The sequence below is a fragment of the Mixophyes fleayi genome, chromosome 1, assembly GCF_038048845.1.
Source record: "Mixophyes fleayi isolate aMixFle1 chromosome 1, aMixFle1.hap1, whole genome shotgun sequence".
Taxonomy (NCBI): Eukaryota; Metazoa; Chordata; class Amphibia; order Anura; family Limnodynastidae; genus Mixophyes; species Mixophyes fleayi.
The window spans coordinates 405,594,983-405,614,077 of record NC_134402.1 but is presented as its reverse complement, the minus strand read 5'-3'; the positions used below and the strand labels follow the sequence as shown (position 1 = coordinate 405,614,077).

The 19,095-nt window shown below is 37.5% G+C and overlaps 1 protein-coding gene across 1 annotated transcript; it reads left to right on the top strand.

Moving 5' to 3' along the window:
* The first annotated feature begins 1,044 nt into the window (after positions 1-1,044).
* On the top strand, positions 1,045-12,995 carry STARD4 (StAR related lipid transfer domain containing 4). The gene is made up of 6 exons (XM_075181611.1): positions 1,045-1,080; positions 4,115-4,223; positions 5,417-5,466; positions 6,592-6,718; positions 7,411-7,525; positions 10,250-12,995. Exons 2-6 carry the CDS (start codon positions 4,119-4,121, stop codon positions 10,477-10,479), a joined length of 627 nt encoding a protein of 208 aa, XP_075037712.1. The 5' UTR covers positions 1,045-1,080; positions 4,115-4,118; the 3' UTR covers positions 10,480-12,995.
* The last annotated feature ends 6,100 nt before the right edge of the window (positions 12,996-19,095 follow it).

Sequence of the window (19,095 nt, the reverse complement as noted above, 5' to 3'; positions counted from 1 at the left end):
TTGAGGTTAATAATAGCCTAGGAGTGAAAATAAGCCCAAAAACTTGATTTTTAAACTTTTTATGTTTTTTTCAAAAAAAATCCGAATCCAATACCTTAAATCCGAACCGAGACCTTTCGTCAAGTGTTTTGCGAGACAAATCCGAACCTCAAAAATAACGAAAATCCGGATCCAAAACACAAAACACGAGACCTCAAAAGTCGCCGGTGCACATCCCTAATATATATATATAGATAGATATATTATTTTTTACTTTTTTTCTTAAATACTAATTTGGCTCTCTGTACATATAAGTTTTCGTCTGGTGTAGAATAACAGATTTTGAAAGAATCAAACTTTCAGTCCCTTGCCAGAATGAAAAAAGCAATTACCAAGTTTGCTTTAGCTAATTAATAGGGTATCTTCCCACAATCTAGATACAAATATTCTTCCGTTTTCTGCCTAAATGTAAAACCCATTTAGAGTAGGTAAATGGGACTTAGTTCTTTTAAGATACAAATGTAAGCACTTCAGCAACATCATTTTAAATAAAATACATAGAACGATGCTATATTACCCCGAGGTCCGAGCTGAAACTTCCCATCGGTCATTTTGACAGTACAGTAAATAACAATGAAGTAATGTACTTAATTCATATTATTTAGATTCCACGCAACGATTGAATGGGTGGTTGTAACACTGAGGCAGTAACACATGCATCATAAACCAGTAATGCTCCAGCTATGAGGCAGAATGAACGATCGTCCACAATGGTTACTCATTCATGTCTCTCTATTTCGGTGATTACTGTATAGGAGTGTCTCTGATGAATGTGTTTAGTAATCAGCCGCTCTACAATGAGACAACAGGAGATGTGAGGATGGGGCCAGTGAGTCACTGTCCTCACATCTGCGGCATCCTCCACGGCAGATGCTGAGTGACAGTAAGGGGGCGGTGCTTGTAGCCAGCTCTCTGATTGGTCTCTTCTCCCATGCCCGTGACGCTTATGAATGGGTGAGCGCTGCTATTGGATAGTAGTGGAACTGCTGATACCTGGCTCACTGTGGAGCTGTCATCCGGCCGGTGAAGAGGTACAGCCGGGTATGTGTATTATTGTAGCTATGCATCTGTTATGTATATCTGATCGGGTACTGAGCTTTCCTACAATGATAATATACCTAGGCTGAGAATGTGTAGTTATGTAGCTGTTATGTCCTCCCAGGCTTGTAAGGTATGCTGGGACATGTAGTTCCACCACAGCTGGTCATTCACAATTTTCCTGGTTCAGTGTTCTATAATTTATGATATGATAAAAGCTATGGGCTGTCACTGCTAGGATGTGATGTGTATTTCATCCCCCATAGACTTGCTGAGGACATATAGCAGCATCCATGTCACTCAGAGAAGGAGGTCAGGGAGTCAGTACCCCATACTAGGACAGCTGCTGGCTACTTTCATGAGGAGTCACATGATGTCTGCTGTCATATATGTGAGAAACCATATGGGGTCTATTTACTCAGCTGCCATGAGACAAACATATGGAGAAAACAGCTGTTTTTCTTTTAAATAGCGAACTGTGTAGAGAAAACCAGGATGTATGGGAGCTCTAAGTGAGCGCTGATTGGCTGACAGTTTTTCAGTACACATTTATAGACTATCATTCACAGATATATTTGGTAGGTGACTTCATGTTTTACCCAAAATTAAAATCCCACAGGTAGATTCACAGGTGTTTTTAAAAGGCATATTATTATGGACGCTTACAGGTGCAGATGTCAGAGCAGGAACAGTTTAAACTAGAACATGTTCAGCTTTCTCCCCTGTCCCTGCTATGTCATCTGTCAATAATCTAAAAGTAGATGGAACTAAAAATGGACAAAGTCACACTTTTCAAACATCCCCCATTTGAAAGAAATCCCCTCTAATGATTTTGTTTTTTGCAATATAGATAATAATAGGCCATATATCTGTCTGGATTATAAGATCAGCATAGTTATACTTTATTTGTGTAGCTTTTATGAATTTTACAGAGTAAGATGTTACTAATGTTAGAAATATCAGACCCAGTAAGAAAATACAAGTAGAAAGAAATAATTTCTATCATCAATTTACTGGAAACCAACAGTAACACATATGTCTGTGTATGTATGTATGTATGTATGTATGTATGTATGTATGTATGTATGTGTGTGTGTGTGTGTGTGTATGTATGTGTGTATGTTTGTGTGTGTGTGTATGTATGTATGTGTGTGTGTGTGTATGTATGTATGTGTGTGTGTGTGTGTGTGTGTGTGTGTGTGTGTGTGTGTGTGTGTGTGTGTGTGTAAATGCTCCAATGTCTATGTTCAAAATTGTGTACAGTAGAAGTAGGTGTTGCTGTACTCTATGGGGGGAATTCAATTAGCTGCGACCTTCCACCATGTGTCTCCAGAACAGTCCGCGGAGATATATAGCGTCAGAGTTTTTACTAAAATAACCGCTCATTTTCCCTCGCGTCCCATAGAGATGCGAGGGAAAATGAGCAGAGATTTCAGTACCATAGTGGCCAGCAATATTCGCAACCAGACATCAGGGTGATGTCTGGCGACAACTTCGTCCAAGTGAATTCCCCCTTATGTCTGAGGCACCATAGGCCTGAGTTTACACACACATGTCTTCCATTCATGACAGTGTGAGGGTATTTAATGTGCAGTGTTTGTGTATATGCCACACTGGCTTGAAAACAGTCTCTCACACAGCCTGGTAACATTGATATCAATGAATACATTTATTTTTTTTGTGTGTGTTTTGTAACGACCAACAATAGGTTTCTTTGCTGCATGTTTACACACAACTTGGGAATCCATTGGTCTGTGAAACTAGTAAGCGGGTAACAAAGTAGTGTAGTGTGCCTGTCTGTTAAGTTTTATCTGGGTGCATGCCATCTATCTGAGTGTGTAACTTTATATTAGTGCGTCTCTTTACAATAACCTTAAGTGCACTCCTGTCTTTTCTAATGTTAGCATTATCATATTGACTGACTTGGGCATAAAAATAATACCTTTGTACATTTACAAGAAAAAATGTAATACTAGTGTCCTGTGTCCTAGGGTGTATACATACTTTGTGATTATTGCAGCTGTTTTTACAGTGAAGTTAGTAGGAGCTGAAGGAGTTTTAAAAATAATATTTCATTTCTAGCTTTACTGGCCATTTAAATGATGCTGGTGTCACCTTTACAAGTTATAGCTTTAACATACTGCTTACACTCTTATGTACAGATGGAGCAATGCTTATTGTAACATTGAACTTGCCTTATCGATTAGCAGATATTAGATAGATCATTATCAAATTTCTGGAGTGAGTGTGTGTAACCTGTGATCTAATGTAACAGCAGAATGTGGATATAATCCTCTATTTCAGCGGTTCTTAATCTTTTTAGTGATTGGCTCTCCATTGAATCTCAAAATACGTTCTCGCACCCCCTTGAAAAATGTGTTCCAATTTTTTTGTTAGGGAATTGCATTTGTTGCAAAACAATTTATTTATTGAAAATACATATATTTTATTTTTCTAATTTTATTTATTTAACTTTTTGATACAAATAAAAAAGTGTTTTTAAAAAAAATAACATATAACTAAAAATAAACAAGAGCTTTTACTGTGACAGTCATTCAATGCTAATACATAATATTTAAATATGTATATGAAGATACTAAAAATAAGAAAATACGCCTAAAAATAATGTATCATATCAATAACTGACGTTGACGTTTGTACTCAGAGTACACAAACACATGGACCTTTCAACCAGTTTCGTGACGCACTGCACAGTGCGGAGTAGCAAAAGTAGAGAGGGTAGTAGTGGGATCATATCGTGGTAACGTTTGCCAGTGTATCCTGGGTTCTGTGAGTACATAGTACAGTCGAGTCAAATTTATAATTTTATATTACAAATTTAAACGTTCAAAACCTATCGTTACCACTCGCACCCTAGAAATGCTTCTCGCACCCCTGGTTAAGAACTGCTGCTGTATTTTGTTTAATGACGAGGCCTGTCGTGTGCTGTGTAGGTTGCCCAATGGAAAGTTATTTTGAAGGATTATATCAGATGATTTTAACTTTTTTATTAATTTGATGTTTTATTACATTTTAGAAACATGGAAGACCAGATTGATGTATCATCAATGTCCACTAAATTGCAGAACACACTGATTCACTACCACAGTGTTCCTGAAGATGAGTGGAGTGTAGCCAAGAAATCAGTAAGTTTTCTTACAGCATTTGTCCTTATTCTATAACACTGTTCTAAACATCACCATTGTAACACTGGGTACAAGTCATCTCCCAGTGCTGTGTCACACGTAGACCTTGCTCTTACATTCAGAGATTGTGAGAAGATCTTGTATCTGCACATGAACGGGACCTTCACCCCAAAGTCATAAATGCATCTAGAATAGTAATGTCATGATTATGTTATCACAGGATGCCAATTTATTTTATTTTGTATTTGTTTCATGTAATTACTCACCGGATGCCTCCATATGTTGTTTGAAAATCATTACCACATGTTAGATTAGTAAATAAATCCCACATTAGAGGACTTTTTACGCCATCTGTCTACATTTCTGAGAAAAAACAATATATTACTGTGGCTAAGTGGTTAGCACTTCTGTCTCACAGCACTGGGGTCATGAGTTCAATTCCCAACCATGGCCTTATCTGTGTGGAGTTTGTATGTTCTCCCCGTGTTTGCGTGGGCTTTCTCCGGGTGCTTTGGTTTCCTCCCACACTCCAAAAACATACTAGTAGGCTAATTGGCTGCTATCAAAATTTACCCTAGTCTGTCTCTGTCTGTCTGTGTGTGTATGTTAGGGAATTTAGACTGTAAGCTCCAATGGGGCAGGGACTGATGTGAATGAGTTCTCTGTACAGCGCTGCGGAATCAGTGGCGCTATATAAATAAATGGTGATGATGATGATGATTACTCATGGAATATTTTTTATTCTTTGGCTATACAGTAATGTATGCTGAGAAACCAGCTTGTCATCTCCCAATTCGGTCTTGTAGTTACATTTCCCATTTATCAGTTTTCAAAGACAGTAGTAGTAGATTCTATATAAATGTGTTAAATAAAACTTTTTTATTTTATTTTTTGTTTACTTCCACATTAATGTTGTATTTTTAGTTGCTGCAAATTAAGTTCACAACTAGAATTGTTACATGTGTAAAAATGATTTCACGTCAACCTAACACTTTACACTTTTCGTTAAGTAGCACAGGCTGTAGTTTTATATTGTGTAATGATCATGGTAAAGGGATTTACAATACACATGTATGTTTCTATTAACAAATCTCCCTCTGTTTGTACTGTTTAGTGATAACAATTCAAGCCATTGGATTGTATTTATAGAAGCTGAATTGTGTATCTGAACTAATTACTCCTTTCTTTTCCAGAGCGATGTAACAGCGTGGCGTAAACCATCTGAAGAATTTGGTGGTTGTCTGTAAGTGTTGGCTAAACCTGTTAAGTTCCTCTCGTTGTAGCTAGAATTCTGTCTGTATGTTTGTTTCAAGTGTGCGTGGTTAGCTGATCCCCTGCTGCTGAGGGGTTTGTACAGTGGTATCATATGACGACCACTATATGACGGGTGGCGTTTGTCCAATTTTCACATTTCAGCTTTGCATAGTTTTCACCAGAAATAATGTTCTTATTTTTCAGTTCACGCAAGTAGATTTTATATAGTTTTTGGAACGGGTAGAAAATTATTTTCATAGTGTATTGCGATAACTTTATTTTTATATTTTTTGACACTAAAAGAAAAACAGTAAAAAATGCGAAAATGACATAATTCTATGATTCTGTCCATTTTTATTGTTACAAATTAAGTACAATATATTTCACTACGTCTCCTAATGATATAGTCTGGTTTCCAGAAACATGTCACCTTCATTCTGCATGATGTTTTCTTGAGGTTATATAATGCACCATTTGTATATAATGGTACATTCATGTTTAATATTCTTTGTATCACACCATTTTATATATCTAGGTAGATCGTTCTGAATCAGAGAGAACTGTTTAAATTGATATCTAATACTTTGGGGGAGATTTAATTAGACACGAGGAACATCAGCGAGACACCTGGCGGTGGAGATCTGATAGAAATCTCCGCTCATTTTGTGAGCTGAGATTCCTACCGTAAATGACGCCAGTGTGCACAACACGATGTCCGCGCGCCACAACGGCGGCAATTGAGTCTTCCCCTTACAGGTAAAATCAGGTCACTATTGTGTGCTGATGTAAGGAGGAAATTTGGACAGGGTCTCCGCTACACCCACCAACTCCCCTTCTCAAATCAGGCACTTCCCATTGTACACATGATTATATAACTATAATTGCCTACAGGATATATGAAAGCAGAATCAAAAGGCACAAACTTTGCCTATTAGATGAATGTAATGGAAATAATGTACACACCACTGTAATATATAAGGATTTAAGAAGCCACTGAGGAGTCCCACCATGGCCATATAGGAGCACATGACTGCAGACCAAGTGACCTTTTATATATCTCAGCTCCCATTGTGGCTGTCCTGGATGTTTTTGGTAAGTCTGTCTTCTATTACAGCTACAAAGTGGAAGGAGTGGTGAAAGAAGGTACAAACAGAATTGTCGATTATATCCGGCCGGGGCCTTACAGACTGCAATGGGACAGCTTGATGACGGAGATGGAGATAGTAAAGGATTTGCAACAGGTAGAATGAAGACCACATTACATAAACACATTGGTGTGAAGGAGCCCTTAGTGCTGCAGATAAGCTAATCATTTAAGATGTTGTTCTCAGCCATAGGGGAGCACAAGAAATACATTGTTGAAAAACCATCTTTTTATTAATTAGGGATATAAAAGATGACATCTTGTCACATGGGAAGAGCTGGACCCTTCATTAGCTCAGTCACTAAGGCCATTGTGAAGCACTAGTTCCACTTGTCGTTATTCTTTATCTATCCTGAGTTTAGCGGAAATAAATCTCATCATGAACATGATGCTAGTATTTATTATAGCACAGGTTTAAACTTGTGTAGAGTAATCACCATTACAGGTACCTTAGCATCAGCTGATTGCAGAAATAGTAATACAAATGGTAACTAAGCTGAAGATACCTTTAATTGCCTTGAATAATAAAACTACTATTTAGGTGGTCTTTCCATGTGCTAGAACTGTTTTGAAAATTGCAATTGGTATGTGTGAGATAAAGCACTTCTGGAAATACCCAAATGAATCCTCTGATCCCACACATACTTTTTGTGACACTTGTAAGAGAAAGCCAATAAATAAAAGCCAATTTACATTAGATTATACCGTATATCCCACTACTCTCATCTGCATGCCTACATTTACATCAGCATTAGCAAGTATGTTTTCATTATCCTTTCTATACAATAGGGCTGCTGTGTGATGCGCTACACAACTGCTGGACAGCTTTTGAACATTATTTCTCCAAGAGAGTTTGTTGACTTCTCCTACACCACAAAATATGAAGACGGGCTTTTAACTTGTGGTACTTTTTCTCAATACATTATTATTGTGCAGTGTTTTAACTAATGTTTTATATAAAATGTCAGTAATTATAGTCCAGTGACGTAAGAAGCTCAATTTTATGGATTGACCTTCAACGGTAGCTCCATTCAAAATTATGTTTTGTAACCCTGAACTCCTGGGGGTAAATGTATCAAGCTGAGAGTTTTCCGGCGGGTTTGAAAAGTGGAGATGTTGCCTATAGCAACCAATCAGATTCTAACTGTCATTTTGTAGAATGTACTAAATAAATGATAACCAGGGGCCTGATTCATTAAGGATCTTAAATGAAGAGGTATCTTATTTCAGTCTCCTGGACAAAACCATGTTACAATGCAAGGGGTGCAAACTAGTTTTCTGTTTTGCACACAAGTGAAATACTGACTGTTTTTTCATGTAGCACACAAATATCAACTTTAAATTTCAGTGTACAAATAAGCTATCAAGTATTTGTGTGCTACATGAAAAAACAGCCAGTATTTAACTTATGTGCAAAACAGAAAACTAGTTTGCACCCCTTGCATTGTAACATGGTTTTAACCAGGAGACTGAAATAAGATACCTTTTCATTTAAGATCCTTAATGAATCAGGCCCTAGAATCTGATTGGTTTCTATAGGCAACATCTCCACTTTTCAAACCTGCTGGAAACTCGCAGCTCGATACATTTACCCCCAAATTGTTTCTCTGTTTTTAAGTTAAGTCCATTAAGTGACAATTTTTGAGGAAGCCTACGTTTTATACATTATTCATATAGTATAGTATAGTATAGTGTCGTAGAAACTGTTTCCCGTATTATAATGCAGTTACTTACTGCAAAAAAAATAATAGTGCTCTATGCACTATTATAGATAACTAAAGAAATTGCCTCTATATGTTAGATCTTATATTTGCTATTATAATACAGATGTGTTTTGAAATTAGCACACATTATCAGCTGGTTTATAGCACATACATAATCATTCTTACTGTATCTTCTACATATTTTTTATTTCATATTTCCACTGAGGCTCTTTTATGGCAATATAGATATTATTGTGCATCTGACCACAACATATACTTGTTTTATTCAGGGGTTTAATTAAAATGTTCTTCTTACGATCCAGAACCGTACATTTATGTTTGGCGGGGCATAACTTAAAACACACAACACTAAGCCTATCTGGGTTTCTCAATACTATGCTAAAATAAGGCTATAAAATGTAAAGTTAAGCTAACTATGGATCATAAACCGGTTTACAAGTAAATAGAACGCTAAACTTTATTTATTTTTTAAGGAGCTAGTCCTTGGTGTAGAATTCTATGTGTAACGGTTTTGAGTTCAGTGGATGAATGGCTTCCTGAATAAATAAACTAGCATGTTTCCTGTGTGTGCTTTTCAATATATCGATACACTATGGATAATTGATGTTGGATGTTAGCTTTAAATTATTTTTAAAGTGTTAAGTATTTATACTGCATGTATGAATGCAGGAGTATCCCGGTTGTTTGCATATGAATGATTAATGCATTTTCTTATCTTTTTTTTAGCAAAATTTCATTTGCTAGCTGCATTTTTAGTTTATACATTTATTTCAGTGTAATGCAGATGAGCCCTTGCAAGTTTTGTTTTCAGAAGTTTCCAGATAATTGTCCTTAAAGGAGATATCTAAACATATTAAACATATTAATTCCTTCATTATAAACCCCCTTGATGCCCCTCTAGCCGAACCCTGGATGTTGGACACCTGCCATTTGGGACGTGCTCACCCTCCAGCATCTCTGTGATAGGTAGAAGCTGGTTTTAATCTCAGAGCTTTGGACACCCTGATTGGATGACTGCAGACATGAACGTGTCCAGGGGGAGGGTATACATTAAACTGCAGGTGATCCAGGCATCAGATCCACACTGTTCTGCTAGTTTGAGGTTGGGAGGGTGACAATTAAATATTTAATATGGGTGGGTCTCAGCTTTAGTTATTTTTTGTTTCCTCTTAGCTACACATATGACATTGTGTAGTACTGTCTATAGGTGGGTAGAATCATTGTTTTATAAACCTCTTGAGATCTGCAGAGCATTGCCCTCCAATATCCCCATGGTCAATACTGATATACAGTATTTTGCAGACCACTTAATTATAAAGCAGGAATAGTTACAAAACTAAACTTTATTCAGACTTCTTAATTCCTGAACATATGCAGCTCTTAAGGAAATGTTTTCATAGAGGAGCTTTGCTTACTTGCATCATTGGCTGTGTTAAGCTAAAGCAGTAATGCTCAGATGTTTTTCATCAGGTCTCACACACTCCTATCAGAGAGCACCAAACATGAATGTACCTATGTAACAATGAACTGCATTCAGCGAGAGGGAAATTCTGCAAACTGTAATAAGATTTTGATATCTCTTATACATTCAGTGCATTGCACCTATAGAGTTACTGGAAAGAACACATGATCTATATCCTCACCTAGTAGTTAACACATATCTATTTCTTTTTACCTCCTAGTGTATTTCTTTTTTCCTGTCCTCTTCCAACTCTGTACCTCACCCGTTTCCTTTTCCTTGTGGCCTCTCTATTTGTGTTTAATTGAAGCAACTGGGCCTTATATAAAATGTAGTCAGGACTAATCGATGACCTTTCTCAGTTGAGTTTAGACAACATTGTGCTAAAACGTGACAGTTTATGATCAGCAGTCATATATCTATATTTGTGTGTTTCCCTCCACAGGTGTCAGCATTGAAGATGAAATTGTGAAACCGCGTTGTGTCCGTGGCTTTAACCACCCCTGTGGCTGGTTCTGTGTACCTCTCCAGAGCAATCCTGAGCACAGCTATCTGACCGGCTACATCCAGACAGATCTTAGAGGATTGGTACCTCAGAGCACCGTGGACCTTGCTATGGCGGGCTCACTTATAAACTTCTACAGCGACCTCAGGAAGGCATTGAAGACGACATAGGCTTTCTACGTGAAGATAAATGTGTCTATACGAGAGCCAGTAATAGTTTTTAGACAATACTTCTAAAAGGGGGTTTATTTAGATTCCATGCTTGAACTTGCCTTTAATTACATGTCCACACTCCAGAAGTACAGGCTATTTTTAAATGAAGAAAAAAGTTCATATATTTTATGATATGTATTCTATTTAGCTGACAGAAATGTACTTTTTAGAATTTTGCACGCTGCTGCTATATTTGCACATGCTCCCATGCATATAAGTAGCTACATATTCATGTAATACTATCTTTGCATTTTGACATTTTTCAGGCACACAAATTGATGTCCATTAGAAATAGCAAATATGTTTTTCTGTGGTAGAATAAGGTATTCAAAAAGGCCATACAACATGGTCACCTTTCACAGTTTTGCACTTTTCATACAAACACACACACACACACACAAACACACACACACACACACACACACACACACACACACACACACACACAGTGCTGCGACTGTTGTCTCTATATATGTCTTTTATTGTATTTGATATTTACTTTTTAAGTTATTTTTAATTCTTTATAATTTATTTTGAAAACAACGTATAAGCCTAAATATACTTATAATTATACAGGTTTTAGAGAAATGTTATTGTATTGTTAATATTTTATATGACCCGTCAAAGTGTTAAACATGATGCAGTTCTGATTTCTGTGTAAAACTACCTATCTTCTCTCTGTGTAAGCCTAATATGGGAATCACTACTTCTGAGGTCTTATTGCTCTCTGACTTGGGCTTCAGAAATATTCTGCAATACACTAGGTTTGTATAGCTGTAATATGTGCCAATATCTTGTCTGTTTTTAAAATATGGCCGGTAACATATCAAACACAGGTCAGGGTTTCACTATCCGAAATCTGTTGACAATGCGTAACCTTAAGTGCAAACACGTCTTAAATCAAATGCTAACATCACTTATTATTTTAATGATAGCTGTTATGGGGTGTGGCTAGGGGCGTCCATTGTAGAAGAGGAAAAGGGATTTATGGATTTTGCCATAACATGTAACTCTTAGGGTTAGATTTACTATACTGCGGATTTGAAAAAGTGGAGATGTTGCCTATTGCAACCAATCAGATTCTAGCTTTCATTTATTTAGTACATTCTGCAAAATGACAGCTAGAATCTGATTGGTTGCTATTGGCAACATCTCCACTTTTTCAAACCCGCAGTATAGTAAATATACCCCTTAGTCTCCCAGGTGAGATGCGATCAAGGTCTTATCTCTTGAGACTATGTTGTGCATCATACATGGCTTCTCTGTGTCACTCTGACAGCTAGTCTGTTGTCACTGCTTCTGCTGGCTGCTGCTTCCTCTAAACCACCTTGTCCACAGATAAGTCACATTAGTAGAGAGAATGTGAGTGTTTGTGTATCGTATATCTACTGCTAGTCATGATTTCGGGGAGAATTGGTTGGGGCCAGATGGATGGTGTCATGGGTAGGATCAGCCTTGATCGTGGGAACATGAATAAGGGGGTTTTATCATGAACCTGTAGAAAGTCAAATCGGGGGCGGGGATCAATTCAAGTAGTCAGACTTGATCTTGGAAAGAATCAATACAAGAGGAACGAAGTGGGAAACAATTAGTACAGGGAGGGGGCAGGTGAGGGGATCGATGTGTAGTTCTCTGATTGAGAGTCTATGATATGATATAATTCCTCCCAATTGCCCTGAATCTGGCGGGACAGTCCTAGGTTTTAGGGACTGTCTCTATTTTAAGGGACTGCCATGCTGTCCGGTACAGTCAGGTATGTCTTCCTTTGCTCTGCAATGCAGCAAAGAGCTTCACGAAGCAAGTGGCACAATCAAACAGTGGTATGCACAGTATTAGTTTGGAGGGGGAGGGGAGCATAGGGTGGCCAAACACTTCCAAAGATATAGGGATACCTCCTGCCTAGGGCCGCCTGTTGCCCGTCACTCTCCTGTGCAGTCACATAATGACCCACAGGAACATGTCATATATAAGAATGTTTTATTTTGTATATACAAATCTGTAACAGACATACACAGCTATGAAAGTGCTGCATTATCTGCTATACAGCTGAACAATGTGAATTATATTCATTCTTCCCAGTTGTTACTGATTTGACACTCCAGAACTGGACAGAATCCTTACATCATTGAATGTTTACATTGATTTACAATTTCTGTATCTTTGTGTTGCCTAATACAGACCAGAGTTAAGTTGGACCATATGTTAGTATATTGCTCTAAGTAATGTGGACAGTTTAGAATGAGGGGAAACATTTTATACATTCCTATTGGTGTTTGTCATTAATGTATAAATTGTATTCTAACCTCACTATGCACAGTTATTGTACAACTGGTAGTGTAAAGAAGGAGTTCTGTATATCATTGATATGTTTAATGTTAAAGCTACTACTACATTTGCATGCATTTACATTGGTGCTAATAAACCCATGGATCTACATCTGTCATAGTAATAAACGTACATTGTTCTTATGTTAACATGTGATAAATATCGATATTATATTCAAGGTTTAATTCTTCCTTACACCGCAGTCAATGTTGTTGCAGTTAAACATTTATGTTTGATTTGGAAGGAGGGTTGGCTAAGTTTATAGGGTCTTGAGGATCATTTGCAGGGCCTGGGTCGAACTACTTATAATCTAATGCAAAGCTCCCTACTCACTATCTTGTAATTCACAATGATTGGCTGAGCAGCCAATCAGATATCAGAACTAAACTGAACTAAAAATCTTATTATCTGCTAGCGAGTTCTATTACAAGAAAGGAACGTAGCACTGATACCGATACAGGAGCGGCGTATGTCATTATAATATATACTGCTGCTGATGTGATCATGGACCAGAGAGGAAGGGTTGGTGAGGCAGAATTCAGGATATTCTTAGGTGCATGCGGGAATATTACCGCCTGCACTGTGGTTAATTCATCCACTGATATGTGTTTAATTTAGTCACTTAACTATATGGTAACTATGATTTATAAAATAATATGCATTGCTTATTCATTTTATTCATATTATTAGAAGGTCTAAGTGATGACATTACCATGGATTGTTGGCAAATCGAAAAAGGATGCTCATTATTTTAGTCTACATAGAGCATCCACCTTAAAAGTTCTCATCCAGCATGCATAATAATAAATAATTATTCTAATATATGTAATAATTGGTTATGGATTTCCTGCCCCACTGGGCACTTCATCATAGCAATGATATATATGTATACTGGACTGTACACCTTAGTTCTTGTAAGTTTGTGTAACTTTGGTTTCCTTCTTGCCCCTGTATGTCCTACAAATGCCAGGGGCAAACGCAGGATTTTAGAGGGGGTATTCTAAATGTTTGGTTTTGGAAAAAAGCAAAACAGAAACAACATGCCGTAACAATACTCCTTTTAAATAAATCAATCTTGGCCAACTTACTAAATTAATATGATGTTACATCTTCAAAAATAATGCAACTGTACAAAATGAATGCTCATCTCCCCACAAATCAAATTACATTTTTAAAAAATACAATTAGTGTTACAGTTACTCACCGAGTGCTCCACATCACTCTCAGCAACCTGGAAACCGCAGAGGAGCACAGGTATCATATTTTTTCTCCTAAAGTGACAGAAACATGCAAATCCCCCAAAAATGGGTCTTAGACTGTGGGCTGTGTTACAGTTTGTTTGTTTTATAATTCTTTATGTTAAATTGTCAATCAGGAGTACACAAGACACGACAGTAAAAGTGTGGTGCAAGCATGAAGAGACAAACAAACAAAAAATGGTACAAAGAAATCGTCATATTGCGTCCAGGTGGAACAGAGGACGAAGAATGATCAGTTTTTAAGGGTTTACAAGCACTGAAGAAACAGACTGTGGAAATAGAGGGGAATGTGGAGGGGGGGGGTTACAGTTTTGTTAATGCAGGCAGGAGGAGGAGGTTTCTAGAAGCTGTTTCCTTCATAGTATTGTTGTGATTTTAGTGTAGGGGGTTTCTGGGCAGAGCCGTAACTAGGGTGGTGCGGGCGGTGCCTTCGCCCCGGGCACAAGCCCAAGAGAGCGCAGCAGCCGCTCGCTACCTTCCCCAGACCGCCGGCATAAAAAAAAAAAAAAATTTGCTAATAAAGAAAAATTGTTAATAAAAAAAAAAAAGGTCACTTGATCTCCCGGCGGCTCCCGGCAATCTCCTCTCTCCCACTGAATGTCGGGCGTGATCACGCCCGACGTCATATTCAGCGAGGAGAACTGCTGGGGCAGAGCAGAGCACAGCACAGCGCAGCGCGATGGAAAGGGTAAGTCAAATTATATTTATATTATGTGTGTGTGTGGGGGCGCAGGCGTTGTATTTGTACCGAGGACCAGTGGCTGGAGTATCACAGAGAAGGAGATTACAGCATTTTTTCATAATTAATAAAATCAGATATAAAATGCTGCACTATGTGGGTTATTGTAAATGTTTAGTTCCAAGATATGTTTATTCATCATATCCACTGGTGAGTTGGAGGTGTTTGTGCACATTTTCTTGGAACCCCTCAAGCCAATAAATATTGCACAAAAGATATTAAGAAAGGTTTAAACAAAAATAAATTACAGTGCCACTTAAGATCATGCTTCTATCTAAAAAATAGGTTTATTATGCTTTTTAAATTTCCTGCATTATCAAGACAAGGGGAATATCCAGTACAGCGCCAGCAGCAGTGAGTACTCTCAAACTGTGGGGTCCACTCATTTGGGTAGATCACATTTCTGCTAGTTAGGGGGCCGTTGGCTGATGACTAAGAAGTTCATTTGTGGATGGATATAATCTTTAATATAGATATTTATTACGAACAGCAGATGTATGTCAAAAGTATTAAATGTAAACTATATTAATAAACAGATAAATAAAACACATACACAAAAGTAGACTAGACTAGATGTATCTGTAGTTAGTATCTTTTGTACCACTATGCTCACATCAATGACTTCTCTAAATTTGGCAGGTCCATGACCTCTTAAGGGCTGAAGAGAGAGAGAGATTAACATTAACTTACAAGAGGTGCTTCTGCCCTTAAGTGGAACGCATGTGCGTTCCACTGACAGGAAGGTTGGCATTTGGAACGCAAGTTTGCATTCCAAATGATCTTTCTCTCATTCTCATTCTCTTTCTTTCATTCTCTTTCTCTCATTCTCATTTTTGTACCTGTGTAATGAGCACAAACTTCAAGATAAAGTAAAAATTTTCAAATATAAAACAATGACGGTTAAATATCTTTTGGTTCAGTGATATTCCACTGCATTTCGGCTAAAAAGTAGAGTTTAATAGAGTATATTTCCTCCCCATTACATAACAGACAGCTAAACCTACATCATACATTTTTAGAACACTCTCCTTAAGGTACCTTATATTCTTGTGAAAAAAAAGCTAAAATTGTATCAGATAAGCTGCCATGACATCAATATCCCTGCCCCTCTGTAATAATTCACCAATCACCACGGTGCATTTCTGCAGAGCAAGTCTGCAAGCCTCTCAGTCACACTCTGCTGGCCCACAAAGTGAAGCACCTCCCTTCTAACATTGCAGAGTAAATTCATAATATTTAAAGGATTTCAACTACATCTGCCTCCAGAGACAAGGATAACACATGACAATTTTTGTCACAATATATTAAAGTAACTTCAACCTACACATACTGCAGTATTTGAGTTACATTGAGGCATTATATGAATAAATGAATAAGACAGACAATTTAGTATCACACCTCAAATTAAGTATGTGTGAACCCCCCTTAAATTCATGCCCAGTACAGTTTATGTAAAATAAATATATACTGTCCTCTACATAAAACAACTAAACTTATGAATTTCTTCTGCACTGCTGTACAGAGAACTCTTTTTACATCACTCCCTGCCCCATTGGGGCTTACACTCTAAATTCCTTAACACACAGACACAGACAGTTTTGCTGTTTTTATTTGAGTATTAAGTGCATAAAATATTAGAATATCTATTGCTATATATTTTTTGCATACTTTAAATGGTCATTAGGGCAGAGAGCCGGTTGTTAATTTATTGGAATCCCACCACTGTGTGTGTGTATGTATGTATGTATGTATGTATATATATATGTGTATATATATATATATATCTATATATATATATAATTTATTTATTTTTTCTTTCAGTAAAGTGGTAGCCACACCCACACATTAGGTTGGTCACACCCACTTGTGAAATGCCACTCCCACTTAGATGGGGGGCGCCGGTACCCTGTCTCGCCCAGGGCACTAAAATGTCTAGTTACGGCACTGTTTCTGGGCAACTGGAAACCCCCCTAAATGTGCCACTGAAATGCAGTTTCTAATTCACCATTGTTAGGACTCCCATGTGTCCCAGTTTGCAGTTCCCTTTTTTACACTTAAACTCACAACATTTATTTTGCCATAACTTTTAACTCCTCATGAACCTAAATTGTCAGGAAAAAGGGGGCCAGGCTTTTATTACTGGTTTGCTCTATTTGGGATCTAAAGTTTGTGGTGGATTTTTGTAGCAAACTTCAGGTCACATCTATGTCTCAGTTTTTCATTTAAAAATGATGGGAGCCCTGAACATGGCTAACTCAATATTGTCAGATTATTCAGTTTAGAGGCTGTTCTTCCAACCCTGAATTGACAGTCTTCCAGAATTGCATAGTATGGTGGGAATGTCTGTGTACAACCTGTGGTGGTTACAGATTGAAAAAACTACATTTTGGTCTTTGTGAAATATTTTGGTCTTGCAAATTCAGTCAAGGAGAGCTGGAGGAAATTAGCTTCTCTAACTTGATCAATAATATGTTGAGACATTCTAGAAAAAAACTGCGACAAAGCTTGAGCAAAGTAATTGGTTTTTATTTCTATAGTAGAAACACAAATCTTGTTTTATTTTCATGAATGTAATGCAACATGTTAATATTGCTATGGTTCTTACCATTTTCTCTGACTTTAAATGTTACAATAGTTCAGGCTTTTACATGTTCTTATCAGCATACCTCCCAACATTTGGGAAGGCACACCTTGAACTTGATGGGGGTATAGCCACACCCTGGAGGCGTGTCTAGCCATGCAGAACAACAGTGAACAAACTGCTTCCAAACTGTCCCACATGCAGAACAAAGCTGTCCGATCAGGGAAGTTTGGGAGGTATGTTATTGTTTCTGGTTCCTCATTTGGCCACAAACTTGTGCAGGTTTTGCCTTGCAGCATTTGGCTGTAGATGTCCTCGTCTTACCCTAATCACATCACATAGCAGAAAGAATTGACTGTTGTGATTCCAGCTCTATTCACTCCATGAAATGAAGTTTTCCTAATACAGTACAGACTGGCTATCCCGCAGAATGGTGAAGTAAAAGCGGAGCTAGAAACTTGTTTACCAAAAATGGCCTGTTAGGTACGTGACACTAGGTTTGCATGAAGCATTCTCTGTAAAATCTCTATTGAAAAGTCAAATTTAGTTGAATTGGGAACACCATGTTCAAATTTACTAAAAGGAGGATTTAGCCATTAAGGAAGGTCATTGTCACCTACAGAGGTGCAAAGCCACTGGTATAAATTTGAGTTCCTACGTATGGTACATTAACTACTATACAAGTTACCACCTTTGCATGAATTAAATTTATTTGTTTGCATATATTTTGCTATAAGATTTTTCATGTATTTATAAAATGCATTGCTTGCTGACCTTCACATATTATTTTGACATTGTGCACTGAAAGAAGAGACTGGAAACCTACAAATTTACAGCTCAGAAATTCCTGCTAGAGGTGGTTGTGTACATATCTCACCTCACGCTCCACACTGGCAAAATACATCATTTTGCATTTAAACGAATTTTCATCTAAATGCATTTTTTAATACTCTCTCTTTTGAGCCTTGTGTTTATTCTTCACCTATTTATAAATTGACTTGTGGGTCCTCTGAACCCAGAGTGACAAAGCCAGGCAGACATAATATGGATGACTTCAAAGAGTTTCCTCTGCGAGTTCTTGGTTCTGGGAGTTCCCTGTCCCCACCCTAAAATACAAATTAGTCATTTGGGCCCAAGTCAGGTTTGCTTTTTTTTCATCTCAGAACTTTCAACACTGAGTTAATACACCTATCAGCCTTGTTGTACACAGTTCCCTGTACTCTACTGTAGGAAAACTGTACAGACAACATGAATCAGATCTATTTCCAACTCTCTTCGCTGAGCTACTATCATTTAGATCATGTTTGAAACTTAAAATTACAAAAATGTTGTCAGTCAAGAAATTTGCTGAACTTATCTTCATTGAGAATCCTTCACTTTCCTCAATATTTCTGGACATATGTTTCCTGATAATTCCAGTGACTGCTGCAATAGCTGAACACTCTTTCTTGAAAACGAACATTATAAAGAACTATCGTTGGAGCGCTACAGCACGGGAGTGGCTCAGTGAGCAGGCCGCTATATCTATTGAGAATTCTCAATGTTGTACCTTAGTGAAAAGTCTTGTCAATGCACTTCTCCCTATGGGTAATTTACTGTCTGTATTTTTCTTTCTACCTATTTCACAACTTTTTGCAGATTTGTATAATACACTATATAGTGATTTATCT